The following is a 24,594-nucleotide window of genomic DNA, read 5'->3' on the forward strand; positions in this document are numbered from 1 at the left end:
GTGTTTTTTTCCTAGTGACTCTGTGACTGAGTCAGGCATGTAACCTTGTTATGATGTTCTGGGAACAGTTGCATGACTAATTAATGAAAAGGCATCGACAACAAACAAAAAACATCCAAACAAACGGAACCCTGTCTTAAATGTGTTTCGCAGAGTTAAGTACAAAGCTCATGGCAGTCATATTGAATCTGGGAGATACAGAATTTCTGACTGCAGACTGTGTTTGAGCTACCTCGCCAACTGACAAGTGCACATGTAACACTCTTCAGAGTGACTGCCTAAGGCAGGCATCGGTGACCTACGACATGCATGCCAGGGTGGGCACGCAGGATCATGTGCTGGGGCATCACAAGCCATCTTAACACATTCGCCCTATGGTTGCAAGGCACAGGCTGTACTGGCCCTGTTTGATGTATGGAAGGCATTTGTGCTGGAAAATATACTCACGGCACGAGATGTCCAAATGTAACCTCAAGCATTAGAAGGAGATGCACCAGACCTCCAACTTCGATATCACTACATAGAAGAGCTCAAGATGGAATTATCCGTCAGATTTCAAGACTTCCAGCAACATGGGGCATTGTTCTGATAAACACAGAAAACATTGAGGAGAAAGATCCGAGCATGCCCTTATTTGATTGTACGGGGATTGAGGACTGTTGGTCTGTTGCAAGAGCCTACCGTAGAAGTTGAATCTGTTTGAAAAAGGTAACCGTTGCGTTTATCTCTGCATTTGGATCCAGCCGATCATTACTTCTCCCAGCCAGCTGACGGAAGACCAGTCAGGGGCCTGTGTCCAATGTCAAGTACCAACATACATTACAGGAGACAATCCTCCCCTGGAGCAATGCAGGGTTAAGGGCCTTGCTCAAGGGCCCAACAGCTGTGCGGAATTTATTGTGGCTACACTGGGATTAGAACCACCGACCTTGCATGTCCCAGTCATTTACCTTAACCACTACGCTACAGGCCGCCCTCGGACCAAACAAAGACAGCAGGGAGGGGGATCACAGTAAATTGGTGAGCCCAATTTATGTACCTAATCACCTAATGGGGTATAATTTATTGTGTGTGTGTGTGCGTGTGTGTGTGTTGGATGCTCGCTGATCTTGGCATCCAGACCAGGTGATCCACGACAGAAAAGCAGCAAATATTATTGTCCAAATTATTACTGGGCTGTAATGATTACAGAGGAAATTAAATTGCTGCAAATGATACAAGTATGAGTGTACAAATTCAAAATAGCCTGAAGGTGTGTAAAATTTTTTATTGTAAGCTAGTCAAGAAAAGCCTCCTGACCCCTGGTCTAATGTATAATACCAAGGCTCTATTTCAGAGAATGGCAGAGCGAGGAGGCAAAATGAAAAGCCCTTGACCTGACCTAGACGGGCACTCGACACAGAACCTTCCGAGATTCCTTCTTGAAAACCTTGAGCAGGAAGGACCTCGGAGGCCACTTCACACACCGTGCGACCGCCGACTTTCCATTGGTGCAAGCAAAGCCCCATGGGGTTATTTTGGGGAGGGCTGCCTGTCACAGCTGTTGTTTCTGGCTTCAGGCACTCGGACCCTCTTCACTCCTCTCTTTCTTCCCCGCCTGTCCTGGTAAGTACTGCTCCATTCTCTTAGCTCTGGATCTAATCTTAGCACACTTAACAATATATATCGTGACACTTTGTCTTGGTTTTGTTGTGTTTTTAGAGCTAGTTTTTCGTACTTGTGGATATAGTTTCATTCGCAGTCTTCTTTCCGTGAGTTCTAGCGAAGGCTTTGAGTTGTGAGTGTCAAGTGTTGGTAGCCATGTTCTGTCACGTGTCCTTCTGCTGTCTGACACAGCGGAAAATGTCCTCCAAATAAGATCGGCTTTGCGGTGACAAATCATTTCAGACGAGTAACTCAACTTTACCGTAACCGCTCGTTGGTAAAAAAAATAAAATAATACTAATACAAATTAAATACATTCAATACATTTAAGTATTTTGAGATGCATACATGCGTACAGACAAAAAAAATGTGACAGGATGTTTTAGGCTGCCTATTGAGCATGAAGATGAATTTGCTTTCTGTTGTGTCTTAATTTAGTCAGTTAGTGAAGAGTGAAGTCACGTGTCGTGTTCAGTGAATAAACGATAGCGAATGGTTATGCGCGCCAGCAATCAGCGATTAGCACTGATGTCAATGGCCTCTTTATTTGTTTTTTCCACTTGTGTACAGAGGGACACTGACATCAGCAGAGACGTGGCTGGAATAAGAAATAGCTTGTCCATATTTAGAAGCTCCAAAAATAGACTATGGTTCCCGAACAGGTGCCGTGTGCTTGCCTGCTGGAAGCAGAATGGAGAGAAAAGAGAGGAGGGGGGAGGGGAGAGGAGGGGTTGGGGGCACTAATTTTATCCTGATAAGTAGAAGCAATCATGAGGAGACCAAACCAGTGGGTAAACAACCCCCGGATGGTTTAAGTTCATTGGGTATGAAATCAAACAGAGAGCAGTTAATGCCAGCACCATGTGCCTCTGTGCCATTCTGGGACCAGGAGCTACGGGGATACATCTCAGCACGTTGACAGACCACTGTTTTCCGCCATTTTTCACCATTGATTGATGAAGCGGCGTGAAGTTAAAGATGCCGCCTTTGAGCATTAAAACCACACATGTATTTAGAACAAAACAACATCCGGAGCCTGCACATTTGCTCAGTTCCGGAAAAAAAATTAATAAATGAAAGCACATGTTTTATCATTCAAACATTCAAACTAGATGTGAGTTTTTGATTTTTTTTCATCTTCTGTATAATAAGGGGTGTATATCTAGGTATTATTTCATGAGATCAGATATTGACGATAACCAAAGTACTAAAACAGGGTGTGTTTGCACTGCTGCTAGCTAATTATGTTTGTTTGAGGATTGAGTGGGATTTTACATAGTGCTTAGCATGGTAAATTGTATTTGGCATGCTATATAAGCATGCTTGAAAGAATGGGTGGTAAATATCTTGGTTAAAGTGGAAATCATGCTAAAAATCACTGATAGTTAATAATACACTCTCAGGACAGAAGAGTTCATTGGCTTGTCTCCATAGAGGAACCATTTTTCGTCCTTACGGAACCTTCTATCATAGGTGGGAAGTGTGAAAGCTCCCAGAAAAAGAACCATTTTGCCTGAAAAAGAGACCTTTAATGAGATAGGTTTCTTCTGTGGAATCACAGGGTTCTAATTGCAGCCATTTTCTTTCTCAGAGCATACAGTTTCAAGGTGAACGAATATGTCTGAATATTCACTGAGCTTTAGAGCTTCATATCATGCTGGCAACAACGGGCTATGATTCTTCCTTTCGCAGACGCATCAGAAAACATGGACAGCAGCACACATTCAGACATCACCATTGAGCAGGAGGACCAGCGTCGCAGGAATGAGACAGAGGACGTAGACCCTGCTGAGGACTTCAGCCGGCAGCTGGAGGACATCATCAACACGTACGGGCCAGTGGCCAGCCTGCTCGAGCAGCAGAGCCCCGCCCCGGAGCCCGAGGCCGACGAAGACACCAACGGAGAGCAGGCCGAGGAAGCCGCGCCTGCCAAAGATGGAGGCGCCTGTAAGGACCCAAAACTGGAGAAGAAGATGCTGAAAGGCCTGGGTAGGTGTTCTTGGGCCTGCCTGACATTCTCGCTTCCAGCAGACTTGCAATAAGTGCTGATGGTGGTTCCACTAATTTGTTTAATAATATCGGTTATACATGTTTGCTACAATCTGGCTAGACAAAGGAATATTTAGGCATTATCAAATCTGGACATCGAAAAACCAAATCCAGCCCAGGATTTATACTCCCAGATAATTAGCTGAACAATTAGTGCTACTGATTGGCTGGACATTCTTCATACCTGACTCACAGTTCTTGGACCTCAAGGGCTGTGATTTGATGATCCCTGCTCCAGGCCCTTCAACTAGAGCCAGTGTTTTGGAAAGGGCCCAAATTATTTTTTACCTAGGGCCCCAAAAGTCTAGCGACGGCCCTGACGTTATTTTACTTCAGAATTGCTATTAGTGTTCTTACAAATTACGAGTAAACCCACAAGTGTGTAGTGTTCACATCAGCGCTCTATGCTGGTATCTGATACAGCCTGAGATTTCACAACAAACTTTTATAATCTCATTCTAAGAAGTCATGCCTTGGTGTCTCCTTTTAGTTGACAGCATGTCAACAACTTTTTGGCACATTAGCTTGTTTATGGCAACCTGTCTCACGAATGTTGGTTTACGCTATGGCTGACCAGTTCAGACCAGCTCACAGTGTCTGAGTGTTTTATAGAGCAAACCACCACTACTTTTGATTGGTTGCACAACTATCATGCTACTATCAGTGAAATCAATTATTTCAAAATTAAAAGGCAAAAAACTCTTTGCAATAATTGGTGATATTACTAGTGCCCATTCAGCATTAAAACCTGATTAAGATGAAATTAAATAAACAAATGGAACAGTAAGTGGCTTGGGTAATTAAGTAGGGTGATATTTAGTATATTCAAGTGTTCATGAAGTGTTGTTTATTTTGTAGTTTCATCTCTATTTTTGTCATGCAGAATATAGTCTGATTTGATGAAAGAAACAGATATCACAATAGATTAGCCGTGTTATATACCCTCAAGGTCAGTTTAACATTCTGCTGGTATTTTCCACAACAATTCCTATATTCTCAGAGCCTCATTTTGTTCAAAGAATGCTACATTGAGTGTGTGTGTGTGTGTGTGTGTGTGTGTGCCTGCCTGCCTGCACGTGTGCGTGTGCGCGTGTGTGTGTGAGAGAGAGAAAGAAAGACCAAGTGAGAGAGATAAAGAGAAAGAGCATCACTTGTGCGAAAGTGAAAATGTTCCATTCTCTCAGATAAGGCAGACAAGCCTCTGTGCCTGTATCCACATCTGTATTTCAATCAGGTCACATTTATTCCTCACTGTTTAGCGCCGGCTAATCTGCTGAGGCTGGGTAGCGACTGCCATGCAGGCAGGGCTGTGAAGGGCCTGGGGGACTTCTGCGCTCCAGTCACAATTCAAAGAATAATCAATTGACAGGACATTTGTCAAAATTACCCATGGGCTATGAGACTTGTTCTTGAGCATGCTCTGCCCAGACGCAATTTTTTCGGAAAATTATTTTTGACCCTTCAAAGTATTTTCTGTGCATTATGTATACAGTAGCTTGTGTATTATGTTATATAATAATTGCTGGATTTTTACACATTCCAGTTCCTATTACTCTTGGTGCGCTTTAGATTAAACTGTAACTGTTTGTGAGATCAACAGTATATATAACAGTATATATGTTGTAGTTTACCATAATGATTCATGATGAAGTCCTTTGCACTCAGTCCATGATTTTATTTCTTGGATAGAGTAATATTTGACTATAATGTCATGATCTGGCTATGAAAGAAAAAGCAAACATTGTCAAGTATAGATGTACATGTATGAATCGGTCAGTTGCAATGAAGGCTATTGTCTCTATGCCTGAAAGTTATTTGAAGCTAGAAGTGTTCAAGTTTGATCATCATTATAATGTTAAATATTCCATAATCACTTTACAAAAGCGTACACTTAGATCAAAGATAAGTAATGACTGATTATAGGGTTTTCGACATGGCTAACATGCAGCTCCACGGGGCTTCTTTCTGCACACACAGGAAAGGAGGCCACGATGCTAATGCAAAATTTGAACAAGCTCGGTACTGCAGAAGAGAAACTGGAAGCGCTGTTGAAGAAGTATGCAGAACTAGTAAGTGTCCCTACCCGTCGGCTAAAATGTAGCTGAATGTGCACTCAGTGAGCACTTTATTATTTATTTATTGGACTTATTTTTTAGACTTATTAAGTCTTCTACTGCTGTAGCCAATTCATATAGAGGTTTGACACGTGTGTTCAGAGATGCTCTTCTGCATCTTCTGCTTTTTGTTTTTCACACCATTCCCTGCAAACTCTAGAGACTGTTGTGTGTGAATATCCCAGGAGATCAGCAGTTTCTGAGATACTCAGACCAACCTGTCTGGCACCAACAATCATTCCAAATCACTTAGATCACATTTCTTCCCCATTCTGACATTTGGTCTGAAAAACAGCTGTACCTCTTGACCACGTCAGCATGCTTTCATGCATTTAGTTGCTACCACATGATTGGCTGATTAAATATTTGCATTAACAAGCTGATATTCGGGTCTTCCTAATAAAGTGATCACTGAGTGTATATCTACAGGCCATAAAACATAAGGAGAGGGTGGGGGAAAATACAAATTAATTGACAAAAGACTGCTAAAAGCGCCTGGTGAGATGTTCGAAGTGGTTCAGCTTGTACCGGAATGACCTAAATATTCAGAGCTCTAGGGTGTAAAGCCGATCGGAGAAAATAGCAAGGCCATATGCTGCACAGGACAGCTGAAACAAGCGTCTTCCCCACTTTCTGGAAAAAGTAACCTCATTAAAAAAAATTCTCACCCAATTAGAAAAAAATCCTAAATAGTTCGGTGAAGCTAGCGTGTATCTTTTGCACCCAGTCATGTTTTGTTTCATCTCTTTTTCATTCCCAATCCAAAGGCAATGTATTCTGTAAAAAGCCAAAAGCGTGTCAAATAGCCTGGAATCTATCGTCATCCTTGAATTACAAATTCCAAAAGCAAGTGTGAGGGTCTTTTTACCTTCACAGACACAGTTCAGCAAATCGTGACAATTAACTAGTCAAAGTGTTTGTGAAAAAAAACATGCAATCTAGATTTGTTTGGCATGTTGGTGAGGATAAATGTTGATTGAAACCAGGTCCATGGTCCATGGTTACATACACATGCAGCAGGGCAGCCTAACCCCTAACCTCATGTAGCTTTTCATTTCAGCTTATAATTTGGCACACCTGATTCTACTATTTAGCGGCTCAATTAGATCACTAACTGTTGAATGGGGTGTGCTTTGCTAGGGTTGAAGTGAAAACCTACAGGAAAGTAGATCTCCAGGAACAGGGTTGGGCAAACCCTGCTCTAGCTATTGAATGCGGTGAGCTTTGTTAGGTTTGGAGTGAAAGCCAAAAGGACAGTATACCTCTAGGAACAGGGTTGGGCAGCCCTGCTCTAGCTGGTCAATGAGGTACGCTTTGTTAGGGTTTTAGAGAAAACCTACAGGACAGTTGGTAAATCTCCAGAAACAGGGTTGGGCAGCCCTGCTCTAGCTGTTGAATGAGGTACACTTCATTAGGGTTGGAGAGAAAACCGACAGGACGGTTGGTAGATCTCCAGGCAGCCCTGACCCACCCCTTTGCCTGTGCGTTTTCCGTGCAGATGGAGGAGCACCGGGCGGGGCAGAAGCAGCACAAGCTCCTGCAGAAGAAGCAGACCCAGACGCAGAAGGACCGGGAGCATCTCCAGAGTGAGCACAGCCGGGCAGTGCTGGCTCGGAGCAAGCTGGAGGAGCTGTGCAGAGAGCTGCAACGGCACAACAAGAACCTCAAGGTGAGGCTTCACCACTCTCCTCAGCCCATCTCTCACTATCTGTGTCTTTTCACTCCTTCCTCCTCCACCTTCCTCTCTCTCTCTCTCTCTCTACTTCTCTCTCTTTCCCTCTCTCCCCTGTCTCTCTCTCTCTCTCTTCTTGCTTTTTCAACAATTGCCTACCATCTGGATTTTGAGCTGGAAATTAGTACAATATGATTTTATTTTCCATGCTTTCCTTAATTTCTTGATTATTTAACTTGGCATACAAATTGATTGTAGGAACATTTGGATATCTCATCTTGAGACTCTCTCTTAGCCCATAATTTAGCCATATGGTTTCAGGCTAGTCTCTATTTTGTAATGTAAACACCCTTGCATTTATGGCAGTAGTGAAACCCTACGAATATAGTATTACTGTTACCATATTTTCATTTGGAATTTGTTTGGACTTTGTATTCATTCAGAAATGAAGTAACAACAGAAAGGTAACTGTGAACCTTTGAGATGAGTTGATGAGTGCAGTGTCCACAATTCTCCTCAATTTACATGGATTGATCATGTTTTCAAGCCTATACGTTTTGTCATGTATAACCTTTTGTTCCTGATCTGAAGCGTGTTTCCTGTTTGTTTGTCTGCGTTGAGTAATTGCTTGGCCTCCCTGCTGGCTCTTCCTGTGGCACACCTCTGGTGTCTACAGCCTTACACAAAGCTTTGTTCGGCTCACAGACGCATCTCTGTGAGGAAATCTTCACGTTCGGGGTGCCGGTGACAGTCTTCTCAGACAAGAGGGATGGTTTCATCAGGGTTTCGTGGCGTCTACCCTTCGACCATAAATCAAAGGCGGGAGTAAAAGCCTTGAAGGCAAAGGTCACAAGAGGTCATTTCCACCTCTGATATGCTTTAGCATTGCCGCTAGCCCCGGGAATCTCTGTTTGTTATTTTTGAAGCACATGTCGTTTCATGTTTAGCATTAACTCCGGCATCGGGATCTTAAATGGCATTAACAGGCTGTAGTATTATGAAGGATCAATCTGCCAGTGAATTTGATGTTAAAGGCTTTGCACTTTTCAGATTTTTTTTTAACTTTTACTTTATTTAGTAGATTACATGATGGCATTTCTGCCTTACAACCACAGGGTGCTAATCTAGTCACATTTTGCTAATTTGTTTTCAGATACCCCATTGTGTTTGATTGCCTCATTTCAAATCGTTCAGTTTGAATGTGAAAATCCTCTCATCACCAATGGTGTAGAGGAAAAAGAAGTCATGGCTAAATAGTAAGAACGCAAAGAGGCAAAAAGTGACACCATGAATCATTTGGGCGAATAATGAATCCATTTGTCTATTGAGAAGGGCATTATAAAAGGCCAGTTGAATGCATTTTGAAATGAAAATACAGTGACATTTAAGAAAAAGCCGTTAATACTAAGAAGTCCATAAGTATTTGGACAGTGGTACAATTTTGTTTTTTGGCTCTGTACCCTGGTACATTGGATTTTAAATGATATTAAAGTGCAGACTGTTAACTTTAATTGAATGTTATTGGCATCCATATCAGGTGATCGGTGTAGGAATTACACCCCTTTTTATACATAGTCTCCCCATTTTAGGGGAACAAATGTAATTTTACTTTTCAGCTGTTTCTGTTTAGCCTGGTGTATTCATTTAGTATCTAGTCTCAGCTTTTTACTGCCTTTGAAGAATGAACTGTTATTGCCATTTGTCAATATGAGGACTTGCATTGTGCCAGTGAGAGTCAAGGAAACAATTATCAGGCTGAGAAATTAGAAAAAAACAATAGGCCAAACAATAGGAAACAAACTGTTTTTGAATATCATTAAGTAGAAAGAGCACACTGTTGTGTGTTTGCGATCGTTGCCTTGCTGTGGGAAGTACAGTCCAATGAGTCTGGAGGCATTTATTTATTTATTTTTGCTTTATCCATCCATCCATCCATTATCTTAACCTGCTTATCCCCGCTTAGCCCTCACTGGAGGGCTGGAACCTATCCCAGCATACATTGGGCGAAAGGCAGGAATACACCCTGGACAGGTCGCCAGTCCATCGCAGGGCACACACATCATTCACTCACACACTCATACCTATGGGCAATTTAGACACTCCAATCAGCCTAACCTGCATGTCTTCGGACTGTGGGAGGAAACCCACGCAGACACAGGGAGAACATGCAAACAGAGAGGCCCCGGCCAACGAGGATTCGAACCCAGGACCTCCTTGCTGTGAGGCAGCAGTGCTACCCACTGCACCATCCGTGTCGCCCTATTTTTGCTTTATTTTGCTTTATATATTTTTTAAATTTAACCAGGAAAACCCCATTGAGATTGAAATCTCTTTTGCAAAGGGGACCTGATTTGACTTGATTGAACTCGAGCTGATAATACACTTCTTTACACTTCAGAACTCATTCTGCTGCTGCTAGCATCAGTAACATTATCAATGAAGGCAAGTGAGTCAGCAGCTGTTCGTGCCCAAACTATAACACCCAAACCATCATGTTTCACAGATCAGAGGGGTGCTCTGGTTCTTTTAGGCTCCACACTTTGCTCTTCTTATCACGCTGATAGAAGTTGTCTCGTCTGTCCATAAGACCTTTTTCCAGAACTCTGCAGGCTCTTTTAGGCACTACTTAGCGAACTGAATTTGGCCATCCTGCAGTTCCTGTTTAATGCTTTAAATCTTGCAGTGTAGATGGGTTTGTGAAGTCCTCTGTCGAGAGTAGTCACTAACATGTCCATGCCAGAGCCAAAAGAACAGAAATTGTGCCACTGTTCAAATACTTAGGGACTGCACAGTATTTCCGCATGTATCATGTAAGAGAGACCCCGGTCTCCTGTGCTAAGCTCTAAGCGCTAAGTAATTTACTGCCCGCTGTTCTATTGAGCTCTAAAGAGGAAAGAAAGTGATATGTTAGGTCCTCATTAATACAGAAGAAATTGTTCTTTCTCTAATGATTTAAGTACTTTGTATGTTTATGTTCATGTAACAGTCAAGTGTATGCACACCTTCTAACTTAAAGCATTAATGCTTTACCTGAGATATCTACACTTGGGATGTTCTTTTAGTGAAAAAAGGGTGAAATGTCTATTTTCATGTGCTATACACATTACCTCATAACTGTTCTGAGCTGTAATCTCATGATTTGACAGCAACCCATAATTGTAACTCATAATTGCATTGTGGATGTGTAGTTAGTATTTCATAGTTTTAGTTGGATGTTTGCTGTTATGCTCAGAAGAATAAAGCAGAATATATTCTATTCTGACCTTAATGGTTGTCTTACAGCTGTCTTTAGCTCTGTGATGAAAACTCAGGAAACCTTCCTAAAACAAGCCAATTAGGAAGCTCTGCAACACATCTTGAGGATTTGATAGACATTTTTGATAGTCATAAAATTCAGATCACACATCCCAGGGAGTTTTACATTTGTTTGAGTGGAGAACATTGGAATAATAAACCGATATTTGTTGCTTTGAAGATGGATTTTCTGACATATTGAAAGCTCCAATGAGTTTTATTCTTGTTGAAGGGTAAAAAGGAAAGCGTCTTTTGCTGTTGTGAGGCTAAGCTGACAGGTACTGTGAAGGAGTTGATCTTCCTTCACAAGCAGGTTTTTACTGACAAACACCAGTAAATGTGTGAAGAACTTCAAACTGAAAGCAAAATCAAATTAATTGGAAACCAATGTTAGTTAGTCTCCACTCGCTGTCTATTCATTTGTAGTTAGCAGTGTAAGAAAGCTCTGAGCCCGTTAATTGACTCATTTTGTTAGTACTGTGGCAATATTGCTGAAATGATCAAAGCATAATTTGTGAAAGAAAGCTATCGAAAATGTTATTCAGCGAGGAACACACTGCTAACAAATCACTGATCTTTGTAATGCCAGGCGTGAAATGAATACAAAATTATTTACAAAACCAGTTTTTCCTGCTGTGACATCCCTTGCCTTGTGGCAAATTTTCAAGACACTCAAAGAACTGCTTCTTTGTGTTTTCTTGGCTTTGAAGGAAAATTGATTTATTTAGCACCATTATTTAAATAGAAAAAGCATTTGTTCCTGGTGTCAAAATACAAAGATTTATTTTTGAACACCATTGTAGTTCACTTTGCTAGATAAAAACAGGTCACTGTTTTTTTTCTTGTGTGCTGGCTCATTTAACTAGCCCCCCTCCCCCCCAAACAACCTTGCCTCTCTCACTTGCAGTTCATATCTGCATATTGTGCAGGAGAGAGACATTACATGGAATGAGAAGCACAGAGCCACCAGCCTGAAGACCTGCTTATTATTATCACTCGTCCTTGGGTTTCATAAATAAATATATTATTATTATTATTGCACAACTGAGAGATTCAATTACTCAGGAGAACACGGACTGAGTCCCTTCTCCTCAAATCCATGCACTAGCTTTACTTTAATCCAAACATATACCGCTTGACTTGTGTACTCATCTTTTTTCAACATCCTGGTGACTCACCGCTGAAACGGCAGACTCGGGATGTCTCCGAGAAGTGTGAAAGGATCCCAGGGAGAACAGCCCTCTATGCAAAACGCTCTCGTGTTACAGCATTTCTGTCGAGAACCTGAACAGTTTTTTTTCCTCTGCTTTGGCCACGGGGGAGAGGTTCAGTCATTGTCAACAGACGAAGAAACGTGCCGTGGCTTCTGCAGCGTGGGCAAACGCTCAAACTTTATTTCCCCCCACTCCCCCTCGGCCTCGCACATGAAGAGCCGAAATGGCAGCCCCCAGAAGACCAGAGCGAACATTTCCATTTTTCCTCCGCATGAAAGCAATGGCTGACCTCTGCATTTTATAGGGCTGAATATTAGCGTCAGTGAAACATGACTAAGACATCTGTCTCTTCGCTAAGGCACTTTACCCCGAGGACGTTTCTCTGTTTCGGTCCATGGTAGCGTAACTGGCCGTTTAACCTATCTTTCCAGTGCAGGGCAATAGGCTCTGGATGTGTAAGTCAGATTGAATTTTATCATGGGCGCTGGGTTAATGCTCCAGCTCCATCTGTGTTAGAGTCCCTCCTTTGTTTCCCTGACTGTGGGCCTAATTGATTCACCTGTCCCAGGTGGGAGCTCATGTCCGTGCCGTTTGTAAACACAAGCAAACAAACAGATAAGACCCCTGAGAGGAACCTTGACGACGCTTGATTTACTCTCAATTAGCCGAGCCTGAAAACGCACCCCCTCTGACGCCCGACAACCCAGAGGCAACGTCAGCTGGGTGTGTGTGTGTGTGTGTGTGTGTATGTGTGTGTGTGCATGTGTGTGCGTGTGTGTAGGTGTGTGTGTGAGAGAGTGTGTGTGTGTGTATGTGTGTGTGTGTGTGTGTGTGAGAGAGAGTGTGTGTATATGTGTACATTTGTGTGTGAGAGTGTGTGTGTGTCCATGCGTGTATGTATGTATGCAAGTGCATGTGTGAGTGTGATGTGTGTGTGTGTGTGAGAGAGTGTGAGTTTGTGTACTTGTGTGTGTGTGGTGTGTGTATTTGTGTGTGAGTGTGTGTACGTGTGTGTATGTGTGTGTCTGTGTGTATGTACAGTGTATACATGTGTGATCGTATGTGTGTGAGTGTACATGAGTGTTGATGGCTCTCTCTCTCACCCCACAGGAGGAGTGTGTGTGTAATTGTTTGTGAGTATGTGTGTGTGTGTGTGTGTGATTGTATGTGTGTGAGTGTACATGAGTGTTGATGGCTGTCTCTCTCTCTCACCCCACAGGAGGAGTGCTTGCAGAGGTGCCGTGAGGACGAGCAGAAGCGCAAGGAGATCACCACTCACTTCCAGAGCACGCTGACAGACATCCAGAGCCAGATCGAGCAGCACAGCAACCGCAACACCAAGCTGTGTCAGGAGAACGGGGCCCTGGCCGAGAAACTGCAGGCCATCATCAACCAGTACGAGCAGAGGGAGGAGGTACGGCGCTACGCCGTGCTAACCGCGCTGTGCTAACTGTTCTGTGCTAACCACGCTGTGCTAACCACGCTGCGCTAACCACTCTGCGTTAACCGCGCTGCGCTAACCACTCTGCGCTAACCGCGCTGTGCTAACCACGCTGCGCTAACCACGCTGCGCTAACCACTCTGCGCTAACCGCACTGCGCTAACCACTCTGCGCTAACCGCGCTGTGCTAGCCATGCTGCGCTAACCACTCTGCGCTAACCGACCTGCGACCCACACCGCTCAAGGTCAGGTCATGTGACACGCCCGTTCTCGTTCAGGGTCGCCCGGGTGTCGACGAAAACTGTCACTGTCCCTAAGAGAGCTCCGTCCCCACGGGCTTTTTATAGGAGCTCTCAGGCGCTTATGTGCAGACTGCTGAAAGCTTTTTTGCAGCAGGTCAGAATTAAACTGTTTATAGCTCTGATCTCATGAGTTTTTAACCAATGTTCAGACACAGGCTGGTGCTCCCTTAGACTGCATTTAGGCGTTTGTATCCTGGACCACATAACAAAGCAATATTGCTGCTTCTAAACTGGCTATTGTTCAGTTCTGTTTTGCTTGTGGTCTGAAAAAGCAAATGAAAGTGAACACCTGGTTACATTGGGCCTGGTCCTGGGCTCATTGAACACCGACTGGGGAAATGAGTTGTAAAGACTCCTCTCGTTTATAGCTGTGCCATACCTACAGGAGTCACAATTCATTCTACAGCCAGAATAGTTTCAATATGCTCTCAGTGAGCACTTTATTAGGCATTTATTAGACTTATTTTTTAGACTTATTAAGTCTTCTGCTGCTATAGCCTATCCACTTAGAGGTTTGACGCATTGTGTGTTCAGAGATGATCTTCTGCATACCGCTGATGTCACCTTCCTGTCACCTTCAACTAGTCTGGCCCTTCTCCTCTGACCTCTTTAACAACACCCGCAGAACTACTGTTCACAGGAGTTTTTTTCCGTTTTTTTGCTCCATTCTCTGCAACTCTAGAGACTCTAGTTGCACATGAAGATCACTGGAGATCAGCAGTTTCTGAGATACTCAAACCACCCTGTCTGGCACCAACAATCCTTACACGGTCAAAGTCACTTAGAGCACATTTCTTTCCCATTCTGACATTTGGTCTGAAAAACAGCTGAACCTCTTGACCATGTTAAATCAAGCTTGAAAGAACCAAATTTTCCTAGGTGATATGATGGAAGGTGTTGGCATATCCACTTACAATGATCAGTCTGTTTTTATGACATGGGCAAATACAATATAAAGACTTCAGACTTTGATGAAAAACTCGAGTCACAGGGTATTGCATTTGATTTTCTGTTAAAAGGATAAGTTCAGACACATGTTCCTCCTCCTCCACATAGCCAGTGATACACACTGCAAGCTTTGTCTTATTTTGTAAGGCATAATGAATGGTGCATCATTTCAAATTGTATTGTCCTTATTTTACACCACTATAACATGTCTTATTTAATCACACCAGAATACTCTTGGGAAATGACAACTCAGAAATGACGCATACAAGCCAAAATTCGTCACGCTTGTGGTTGCCATTGGAGCTGTTCTCGTGAAGGCTAAGCCTGGTGTGTGAAAACAACGTCCTTTCCTTTGTTGCGGCAGCTTGATCTAAAACCATCTGTCTGTAGCACCACCTGCTGGTCAAGCAGTGGAAAGACAGATTTAGTGTACAGCGAATGAAGGCTGGGAATTTGAAAAAAACAACTAATATTTAACAAACCACTGCTTGTGATTAGACTTGTCTCAATTTATTAATATGCAAATTGAAATGACATGAAAATACATGAGAATACATATGGAAATATGACTAGCATGCCAGAGAAGAGCAGTTGAAGGATACATTAAAATCTGAATAAAATGTTATACACAGCAAGTTGTCCGTCATTTTAAATACAAATATGGATTTTGGATCGATTGATTTTGTACCCAAATAATGTGGTTTCATTCACCATATCATCAAATACATTGGGGAGGGGGGGGGGGGGGGGGTCTTGTTTTATTATTCCAAATGGGTTTGTCAGAGATACATTAATGATATCAAAATATTGAAAGTTTGCCCTGTGAAAAAAAAACTTTGGCCAAAGCTGTATTCAAATAAATTTTAAGACGACAGCTTTGCTGAAACTATACAATTCACAGACATCAGCAAGGTGAGTTACACTGAATGAAGAAGGAATCAACACAAAGTGCAGATACAAAGTATGGAACTCAGAACTGTGTCAACAAGAGAGCTGCCAAAGCTTGCCAAGAAAGTGAAAACAAACACACTCTCAAACTGTGCTATTTCCAGACACATGTGTAATTTGTGTTTCCAAGAGTTAGTCGGGCAGGTGGTGTTTTTAAAAATATTTGGAACAGGCTGAAGAGGATTTAATCGTATATCATGTTTTCAGAAGAAAGATGAAAATTTGCAAAGCAAACGCAAAAAGCACAGAATAAAATATACTACTGCACACTGCGTGGGGGAGGGGTTTTGTGATTGGGCTTCGTGATTAGTTCTACCTTGAAGTTCCGTCGTGTTGCGAATACTTTTTTTGTAAAATGTGCACGTCTGAGCAAGTGCGGCAGGAACCTCACAGATTCCTTTTGAACATTTTGCCCTAGCAAGCAGTAGCTTGCAGGCATGACAGTGGCACAAAAGGGCTTGGGAATTGGCTATCTGGATGACGCAAACCCAATGTGGGTCACATTATTAAACATAACGAACAACCACTGTTGTTCTCTCGGCCAAATGTGTGCATAGAGGTTTAATGATGGCCTGTGAAATGTTCCTATACCTTTCATTCATTTTCCTCAACCTCAGGAAACTATACTTAATGTTTATTACCTTTTCATGGAGAGTAATTACCTCTGTTCATTTCATGGTGTCGTTTGTTTAATGGTGACAGTGGCATTTTTTAAAGAAACGCTACCTACAAACAACATAAAACTTGAGCAAATGACTTGTCAGCAATATGCTGAGTTTAACGAACGTACTCTCCGGAGAGTTTCAAATGGGGAATTCGGCAAGGACCTTCTTCATACCCCCGCTTCCTGTGTGTTTTCCGCTGTAGAGCCTGGAGAAAATCCTCAAGCACCGCGACCTGCAGCAGAAACTGTCAGACGCTAAGCTGGAGCAGTCCAACATGCTGCTGAAGGAGGCCGAGGAGAAACACAAGAGGGAGAAGGAATACGTGAGTCATACCTTTCATTTTACAGAAGAAAAGTAAATTTTTACGTCACATATTGTCTTTATTATACTAATGTTACAGGATCAATACTACAAGGTTGCTAGCCTTAAATCCAACAACTTTCTCATTTCACTCTGTGGAGTAATCCTCTTTGTAAACACAATGATAGCACAAGGGATTTTTCTTATCTTTGCTATTCAAAATAACAATTGATACACCTGCTTTTATGAAACTGTAAAAGCGACACATATGCTGGGCTCTGATTTGAGATTCTCATAAAATGTAAAATAAAAAAAAACTGCCAGATGCCATTGAATTTGATTTCATTGTTTGTTCTGAATGCCTGATATGATGTCAAGATGCAATCCATCAAAAGTATTTGATCTGCTTCTAGTCACACACTTTAATGTTCACTTATTGCATATTTTTTGTAGAAATAATTTCAAAGTTGCAGGCAAGTTTTACAGTTGTGGGTTTTGGGTGATATTATGCTAACAAATGTATTTAGAATCTTACATGGAATAACGGCAGTTGGCTGTCGTATTGCGCATGGAGCCGTGAGCTGGGGTGGGCTGTAATAATCATTGACTGTTTTTGTTAATAGTTGCTTAAAGAGGCAATTGACAAAACAAAGAAATGCTACACAATGAAGCAGCAGGAGTTGCAGATGAAGAAGCAGGTAAATGGCCGCGTTTCGTTTCTTCAGTCTCTCACTTGTGTTTTGTGTCTGAATACAGTTACTGACACAGGCTGCTGAATGGAAACTGCAGGCTAAAATCCTGAAAGAGCAGGAGACATTGATGCAGGCCCAGGTGAATATCCCCCACCCTCCTCCAGGGCTGTCAGTCCATGGCTGATGCCTGCTTTAAGCGTGTCTCACATAGCCACCGCAGCCAACCTCTCCTGCAATCTGTCCTGCATTATGCATATGTCCTCTGCGTTTTCCTCAAGTCGGACTCACAGAGTACGCATTTGTATTCATAATATATCTCAAGCTCCTAGTTTATATCCACGAACCCATGAAGATGGCTTCATATACTGTATGTCCATCATATCTGTTCTTTTTAACGGATTCATGAAATATTCATTGTCAGTTCTCAATGAGTAATTTCTACTGAAGCAAATATTTAGTTGCAAACCATACTTGCTTCTATGGAATAGACCCCCTCTATATTACTACCAAATCATAAGCATACATACTGAAGTATAATTTCATTTGGGCCCTGGAAATCAACCATAAAACAACACTACAGGGTGATTTTGACAAAGCCCTTGTATTTACATCCCTCAAACATTGCAGGACTAAGCCTTAGCAAATTCCTTTGCAGTTTGACTGAAAGATCTAACACTGCCCTAATATTGTTTAAAATGCACCCTTGTTGAGTTGCAATGTTATTCCCATTCCCATACAGTATTTAATCGTTTAATGACACTGGATTACAATCTAATCTAAATGCTATAGCACATAATCCATATCGGAGATAATGGTCACTGAAATGAACCAAAATCAGTATTAAGATTTTAAAAATATGAATATGAATTAGAATTCAGACATGGACAACCCATGTAAAGAACTGTATGCTGAAGTACACCTGAAGTATACTATTTTATACTTAGGAATACTTGAAGTATAATTGAAGTTTATATTTTGTGGACAAAGCAGAACGGTAGAGTGTACCACGGTGGGGAATTTGGCTAAACGGGGGTACTTACATGTGGGCTGACAGTCAGCTGCCCTACAAACCGTGGTACATGATGCGCAGTACTGTTATGATTATTAAAATCAATTGAAGACATTATTCCATGAAGACTGGAAGCCCTTCTAAATGCCTTTATATGTTACTTTCAATTAGTTAAATTTTTTTTCCACAGATGGAAAACATAATGATTTATAACATATCTGAGAGAGGTTAGAGAGGTTAGGTTTTGATTAAGAAAAAATTACCATGACACCTTTATAAAATTTGTGATGACGTTTGGGCAAAAAAACACATTTGTTATGCATACTACATTAGTAAGTTTACCTATTATCATAATGGATGAGCATTTATTGTACTTACAAAGCATTTTATACCCTGCCAAACCAAAACCGCAATCACAAAGTATTCTGATGCACAACTGTATGCTCATATAATGCACAATTACATTAACTGGGTTAAATTATTCTACCTTTTTGAATGTTAATCTTACAGAGATTAATGGTTCTCTTGCATATTCATAAATTATTTATGGCAGTTTATGCAGTTTTAATTAATTGCAGTGTAACTATGCCATCAATTAAAGCCTTTTCAGTGGGAACTTTGGTTTCAACCTCCTCTGGTGGTCAGTAAATTAACAGAAAGCATATGGCTTTGTCTTAATTCTGTTCTCTGTGCATTTGTTCCATGCTGTGCGACTTATTGTAACTGATTAAATGCAAATACCCTTCTTATTTTCCCTGTGGAAAATTAATTGAATTATATGACTCAGAAAAGGCAAATGCCTTTTGGTGAGCAATAAAAATCCTTGGAAGGGAACTGAAGGCTGAATCAGTCTGATGCTGTCTGTCTAAATAAGGCTTGAGTGGATCTTCCCGATTTGTTACTCTTTTAAGTTAGAAGAATGTCTCTTCAGTTGTGTGGATGCAGTTTGCATACCCATTAAGCATGTGTGAGAGATGTGCTTTGGCAAAGAAACAGAAGAAGGAAGATTCCGAATGTGGGAAACTGCACACCGTGCTATCTGACAGGCCCTAACAGATTAGCCAGTTAACTCTTGAAAGGGCAACAGCCTCTGAAATATTTATAGAACAGCTCATTAATACATCTCGGCAACCACTAAAAACAGCCACAGGAAATCCCACAGAAACTGCCGGGGATGCTGGGAACTGGGTATGAGCACAGGGTGACCCGGACTCGGAATACCATCGTCCTAATTAGACCCAAAGGCTAAAAGTAGATCAACAATGTGAGGCCCCTTGGATGCAGAAGAAGAAGACGAAGAATAGGACGACAAAGCAGAAGAAGATGATGAAGATGAAGATGATGAAGATGATGATGAAGAAGAAGAAGGTGAAGACAAAGAAAAAGATGAAGATGATGAAGAAGAAGTTGAAGATGAAGAAGAAGCCATCTCAGGAACTTGTCTCAGTCCCTGTCACGAAGGCCTGAAGCTGTATACAGAACCATTACCTATGGTTCTGTATAATCTAGTACTGAAGAAACTTTAGTATTGAAGAAACTAAGATAGCCTGCCTGAAACGTTTGACTGCTCCCTGTGGTCAGGAGTGAGAAATGATTGCTGGTCTTCAAGTTCACAGCTCCATCGTGTACTTTTGTGTGTACCCCTCATTTTTTAGATGGGGGGGTTGTCTCCTCTTTCTCCATTTTCATCCCATTTTCTCTCCTCAGATCGTCCTGTACTCACAAAAGTTTGACGAGTTCCAGACCACTTTGGCTAAAAGTAATGATGTGTATGCTGCTTTCAAGCAAGAGATGGATAAGGTCAGCACCTTCCATCGTCAAACACTTCTCATAGCTGTGTATCCTAATACCATATACCTTATTATCAGACTTTCACTTATGTCTTCTGCGTTCATCACAACCAAACACATACACCCTCTCCACCATGAGTCAGCACAAAACTAATATTCCTTCCATATTGAAAATACAGCTACACTCATTCATTTTCACTTCATAAGTGTATTACAACAATGGTATTGTAACGGTTGAACGAACATTTCCTGTTATTTTTACCCAGATTATTTTACCACAATGGAAACAGAAACATACAGTGTTTCACAAACATAACATAAAAAATAATACATAAGTAGAAAAACCGATACGCAATAAATATATGAGACATCTAATATGTGGAATTTTGATTTGTAGATGTCGCAGAAGATGAAGAATATGGATAAGGAGTCGAATACCTGGAGGACACGCTTTGAAAGCTGCAACAAGGCACTGATGGATATGGTGGAAGATGTGAGATAATTCAAACTGAATCCCGTTCGTTTTTCAAATACACCACTTAGTGTTCCATGTTCTATTTCAGGTCATTTCATAACTGACCAACTGACAGTCCCATAAATTAAGATGCTCAGTAAAATGGCACCTTAGTCTGCACCCAGGACCTTCTTTGTCATGAAAGCTGAAAAGGACTTTGAAAAGGCCCTAGACTATGAGGGGCACAAAACAGAATTTGATTTGGCCCCCCCAATCCAAATATTATAAATCATATGAAATGATAAGGCATCACTGATGTCATTAAGCCTCATCATTTCATGTTTATTTCCCTTTATTTTCTCAAATGATTTCTAACACCCATGCAAAACAAAGTTTGAATTGAGCATGTTTACTATTGTCATGGAACAGGCACCTAATGCATGTACATATTTTTATAATTGAATATTCATGAAACAAGTGCCGACACTACCTAATTCATTATAAATAATATATAGTATTTTAGAATAATTAGGGGGCCCCCTGGTGGCCGTGGGGCCCTAAGCAGCCTCTTATTGACTTGAGTCGACTGAAGTACGCTAAGCGCCGGCGGGCTAATGGCTTTCCCCTCTTCACTCCGCAGAGAGCGACGAAAGATAAGGAGTTTGAGCTCTTCACCCTGAAGATTGATAAGCTGGAGAAGCTTTGCCGGGCACTGCAGGAGGAGAGGAAGGGACTCTACGAGAAGATCCAGCAGGTCAAGAGGTCGGGTGACCAGGTTGGGGTCCCTGCGATGGAGGAGAAGGGCACGCTGGAGAACTCCGACGTCGCTCCCGTTCCCGCCCCTGAGTCCACCCCTGAATCCGCACCCGCCCCTGAATCCGCCCCTGAGCCCGAAAACCTTTTCCTGACGGAGGAGATGGCTCGTCTGAGCGCGGAGCAAGCCCGTCTGCAGGAATTCGCTAACTCCTTCCTGGCCTCTCACATGTTTGAGGCCCAGGGTGAGGAGAAGCATGAGGAGCCCACAGGAGTAGCGCAGGCCTCCTCCCAACAACTCGCTCCCACTGAGGAAAAGGCCCAGGAGAGCAGCAGTGGTGACACAAGTAAATTATCACCAGAAATGTTTTAGTTTCTTTATCTGACAAGTGCCTTCCATAGTTTGAATTTCAAATTCAGTTTGTTAGTCTGTACTGGTGAATTTTTAGGTGTGGTGTACAGTATAAGTATGTTTTTAATTGCGTACCAGCTGGCTGCAAACACACATTTTAATTGTTTTGTATGGTATGCTGGAATAAATCCAAACCGTGAATGGATGGAAAGTTGATGAAACAGCCAAGACCTTCTGCAATACCTAAGAATTAAAACAAGTTTCCTTTTTCGACAAGAACCTTATGCAAATGACTCTGCTTCCCCCTAATCCTTCTCTCCCGTCAGTGCACTCGTTATGATCGCCGATGCCTACAGTTCGCTAGACTTAGGACAGCAACATTTTCATGATACCTCAATATGACAAAGCTTTATGCAAGTGCATCTGCTCCCTTTATTACGAAATTTAAATAAATGCGGGCCTTACTGTTATATCAGAGTTAGCCATTAGCATCAGGTCACCCAGTCCCTTTTCCTTGCCCTTATTTAAAGATTTTCTTTTGCCATAAAAGTGTTTCCATAGCAACACACCTCCAAAAAAGAGCAGAGAGGAGAGGAGAATCAAGCTCGTTCTGTCTGGGAAAGCAATCTGTATGTGACAGCCTTCGCCCAGAGAGTGGGGGGGGGGGGGGGGGAGGCGCTCAGCCCCTCTCCTGCAGAACGACTCCTGCGGAAAAATAACCGCCTTACACAAACCCGACGAGCGCGCACCAAGGGCACCGCACAGGACGTCAGGGACTCCTGGTCGCCATGGCAACTCCCAGAGCAGGCCCAGCTGGGGCATCTTTGTATTTGCATGTAAGGGTTTTTTTTTTTCTTCTTCTTCTTTTTTTTATGTTATTGTGTTGTTGGCATCATAACGCAAAATAATAGAGGAGGGGAGGGGGGCCACTGGTCCGACTGGAAAGAAGAGCGTCAGAGGTGCGTTATCTCTGGGGCTTTCAAACACTTATAGTGTAATTATGATGTTGTTTGTCGTTTTAACATTGCCCAGTCCATTGCCCTAATAAACTATATTGACTTTGATTGATGCATATGATGTTATTTGTATGTTATCTAGTTTTTTATGGGACAGTTTCACAGGCTCAGCTTAGTCCTGGACTAAAATTAGTTCTGTATGGAGTTCATCGGTGTCTGCAAAACTGGCCCTCGATATAGTGCCCTTTCACAGTGAGTATATCTGAATGCCAGCCATGAAAGGACATGGTATAGAATAATGGTATGAAACACTGTCTTACTGAATTAGAATTATCATTAAAAGGCTAAGGATTAATCTTTAATTTTACTGTTTCTTACTCCTCTATTATGAACCATTTGGGTAGCTGACCTGCATTTCTAAGGTAGCTTACGTAGTGCTATTTACACTTCATTTAGATTAAGTACATTTTTGGGAGTGCAACTGTAGAGACCCACTCAGGACTCAAGCCTTTGACCTTCTAGTGCCCTGGAGCTGTTCTGTGGTCAGTATCTGAGTCATTGGTTTGGTATTTTATATATAACCGCTTTTATCAACAATTCACATTATAAATATCAAAAAGGTGACATAGGGTAAACAAAGTCAAAAGCATGTAGTTACATTATGTTATGTAATCATTTGCATTAAAAAAAGTGTTGAAAATAAAGCTACGTATGAAAATCCTGATGTAGCACAACATCAGGAACTGATTCTGGCACACTTTTGCATGACTCACAGAGGAACATCCTTGTTCTTGTGAAACTAATTGCACTTTGCGTGTGTGGCCACCAGATGGGGCCTATGTGCTTAATCAGACAGCGAGTAGGGAAGACATGACATTTCCCCTTCGGTTCTTCGCTCAAAGCTCAGTCCTTTATTGAGAATGTACCCTCCATGTCTCGACATGCCTAAACTATCAACATTGTAGTCTTGAGATTGTAAAATGCATAAATGTCTTTACAGTATGTCTTGTGGTCTGAAAGTGTGTGCGTTCACCATATTGTTTTTACACCGTACATATATTAAATAGTTAATTGTTAATTGTCCATAAGATGTGAATCCGACAGCCTGTCACATATTCACATATTTGTTTGAATATGAAATTTAATATTAAATATTAAATTAATATGTAATTAATATTTACCTTTGAATGGGGGCTGAAGTGAGAGGGGTAATGGGATAGGGTTTTCAGTTTCACTGTGGGAAACAAACACAGGATGTGCAAAAGAGTAGTATTTCCACTTCCTTTTAAATCAAACGATATATCTGACAAACAAGACTCAGAGAGAGAAAACCACAGAGCGCATGAAATTGTCAGAACTGTGGAGGGAAAGGTAGAGAAAATTAATATAGATAGCTAAAAGACAAACAAGAAAAGAATATTCATAATTTAGGTTATAGAAGAAAGTAAAAACCAGTGACATGGAACAAAAAAGAGGCAGTGAAACTTCTTCTTGGCTCTGTCATATCTCGCTGCTTCTGAGACAGCCCTGGATATTTCTAATTTCCTCCAACAGCATAGGGTTTTGGAGATAGGCAACTGAACTGGATTAATAGAATTAACACACACACATGCTCACACTCTCAATAAAATTATTGGTCAGAGTTTGCCTTGTTAGTGAAATAAAAATTAAAAAAGAGATTAAAAAAAAACCCTCTCATTTACATAAGTAGTCAGGAAAGTGGTCTGATGAGACAAAAATGTAACTCTTTCTGTAGAACTCCAAGCACATGGCTAACACCATCCCTACGATGAAGCATGATGGTGGCAGCATCATGCTATGGGGGTGCTTCTCAGTGACAGGGACGGGGAGACTGGTTAGAATTGAAGGAAGGATGAATGCAGCCAAATACAGAGTGCATGCAACCTCAGACTGGGGTTCACCTTTCAGCACGACAATGACCCAAAGCATACAGCCAAGACAACTCTGGAGTGGCTTCAGGACAAGTCTCTGTCTGT

The 24,594-nt window shown here is 41.8% G+C and overlaps 1 protein-coding gene across 3 annotated transcripts; it reads left to right on the forward strand.

Annotated features, from left to right (window-relative positions):
• The first annotated feature begins 1,415 nt into the window (after positions 1-1,415).
• On the forward strand, positions 1,416-22,705 carry txlnba (taxilin beta a). Of its 3 annotated transcripts, none has more exons than XM_061242350.1 (10): positions 1,416-1,605; positions 3,337-3,633; positions 5,671-5,762; positions 7,306-7,476; positions 13,207-13,401; positions 16,494-16,613; positions 17,348-17,422; positions 20,000-20,092; positions 20,480-20,575; positions 21,177-22,705. In XM_061242350.1, the coding sequence occupies exons 2-10, from the start codon at positions 3,351-3,353 to the stop codon at positions 21,660-21,662; spliced, it is 1,611 nt and encodes a 536-aa protein (XP_061098334.1). In that variant the 5' UTR covers positions 1,416-1,605; positions 3,337-3,350; the 3' UTR covers positions 21,663-22,705. The 3 variants fall into 3 exon arrangements, with proteins under 3 accessions (XP_061098334.1, XP_061098333.1, XP_061098332.1); XM_061242349.1 differs by lacking the exons at positions 1,416-1,605; positions 17,348-17,422 and adding exons at positions 2,555-2,758; positions 17,215-17,289; XM_061242348.1 differs by lacking the exon at positions 1,416-1,605 and adding an exon at positions 2,558-2,758.
• Positions 22,706-24,594: the final 1,889 nt, after the last annotated feature.

This window comes from Conger conger, chromosome 5, assembly GCF_963514075.1.
Source record: "Conger conger chromosome 5, fConCon1.1, whole genome shotgun sequence".
Lineage (NCBI taxonomy): Eukaryota > Metazoa > Chordata > Actinopteri > Anguilliformes > Congridae > Conger > Conger conger.

Excerpts from the sequence above, each read along its gene's own strand:
- txlnba (XM_061242349.1), top strand. The coding sequence starts at position 2,728 with ATGTTTTATCATTCAAACATTCAAACTAGAT. Across the intron at positions 3,634-5,670 it reads GAAGATGCTGAAAGGCCTGG|GAAAGGAGGCCACGATGCTA; the intron begins GTAGGTGTTCTT and ends CTGCACACACAG. Across the intron at positions 17,290-19,999 it reads AGTTGCAGATGAAGAAGCAG|ATCGTCCTGTACTCACAAAA; the intron begins GTAAATGGCCGC and ends TTCTCTCCTCAG.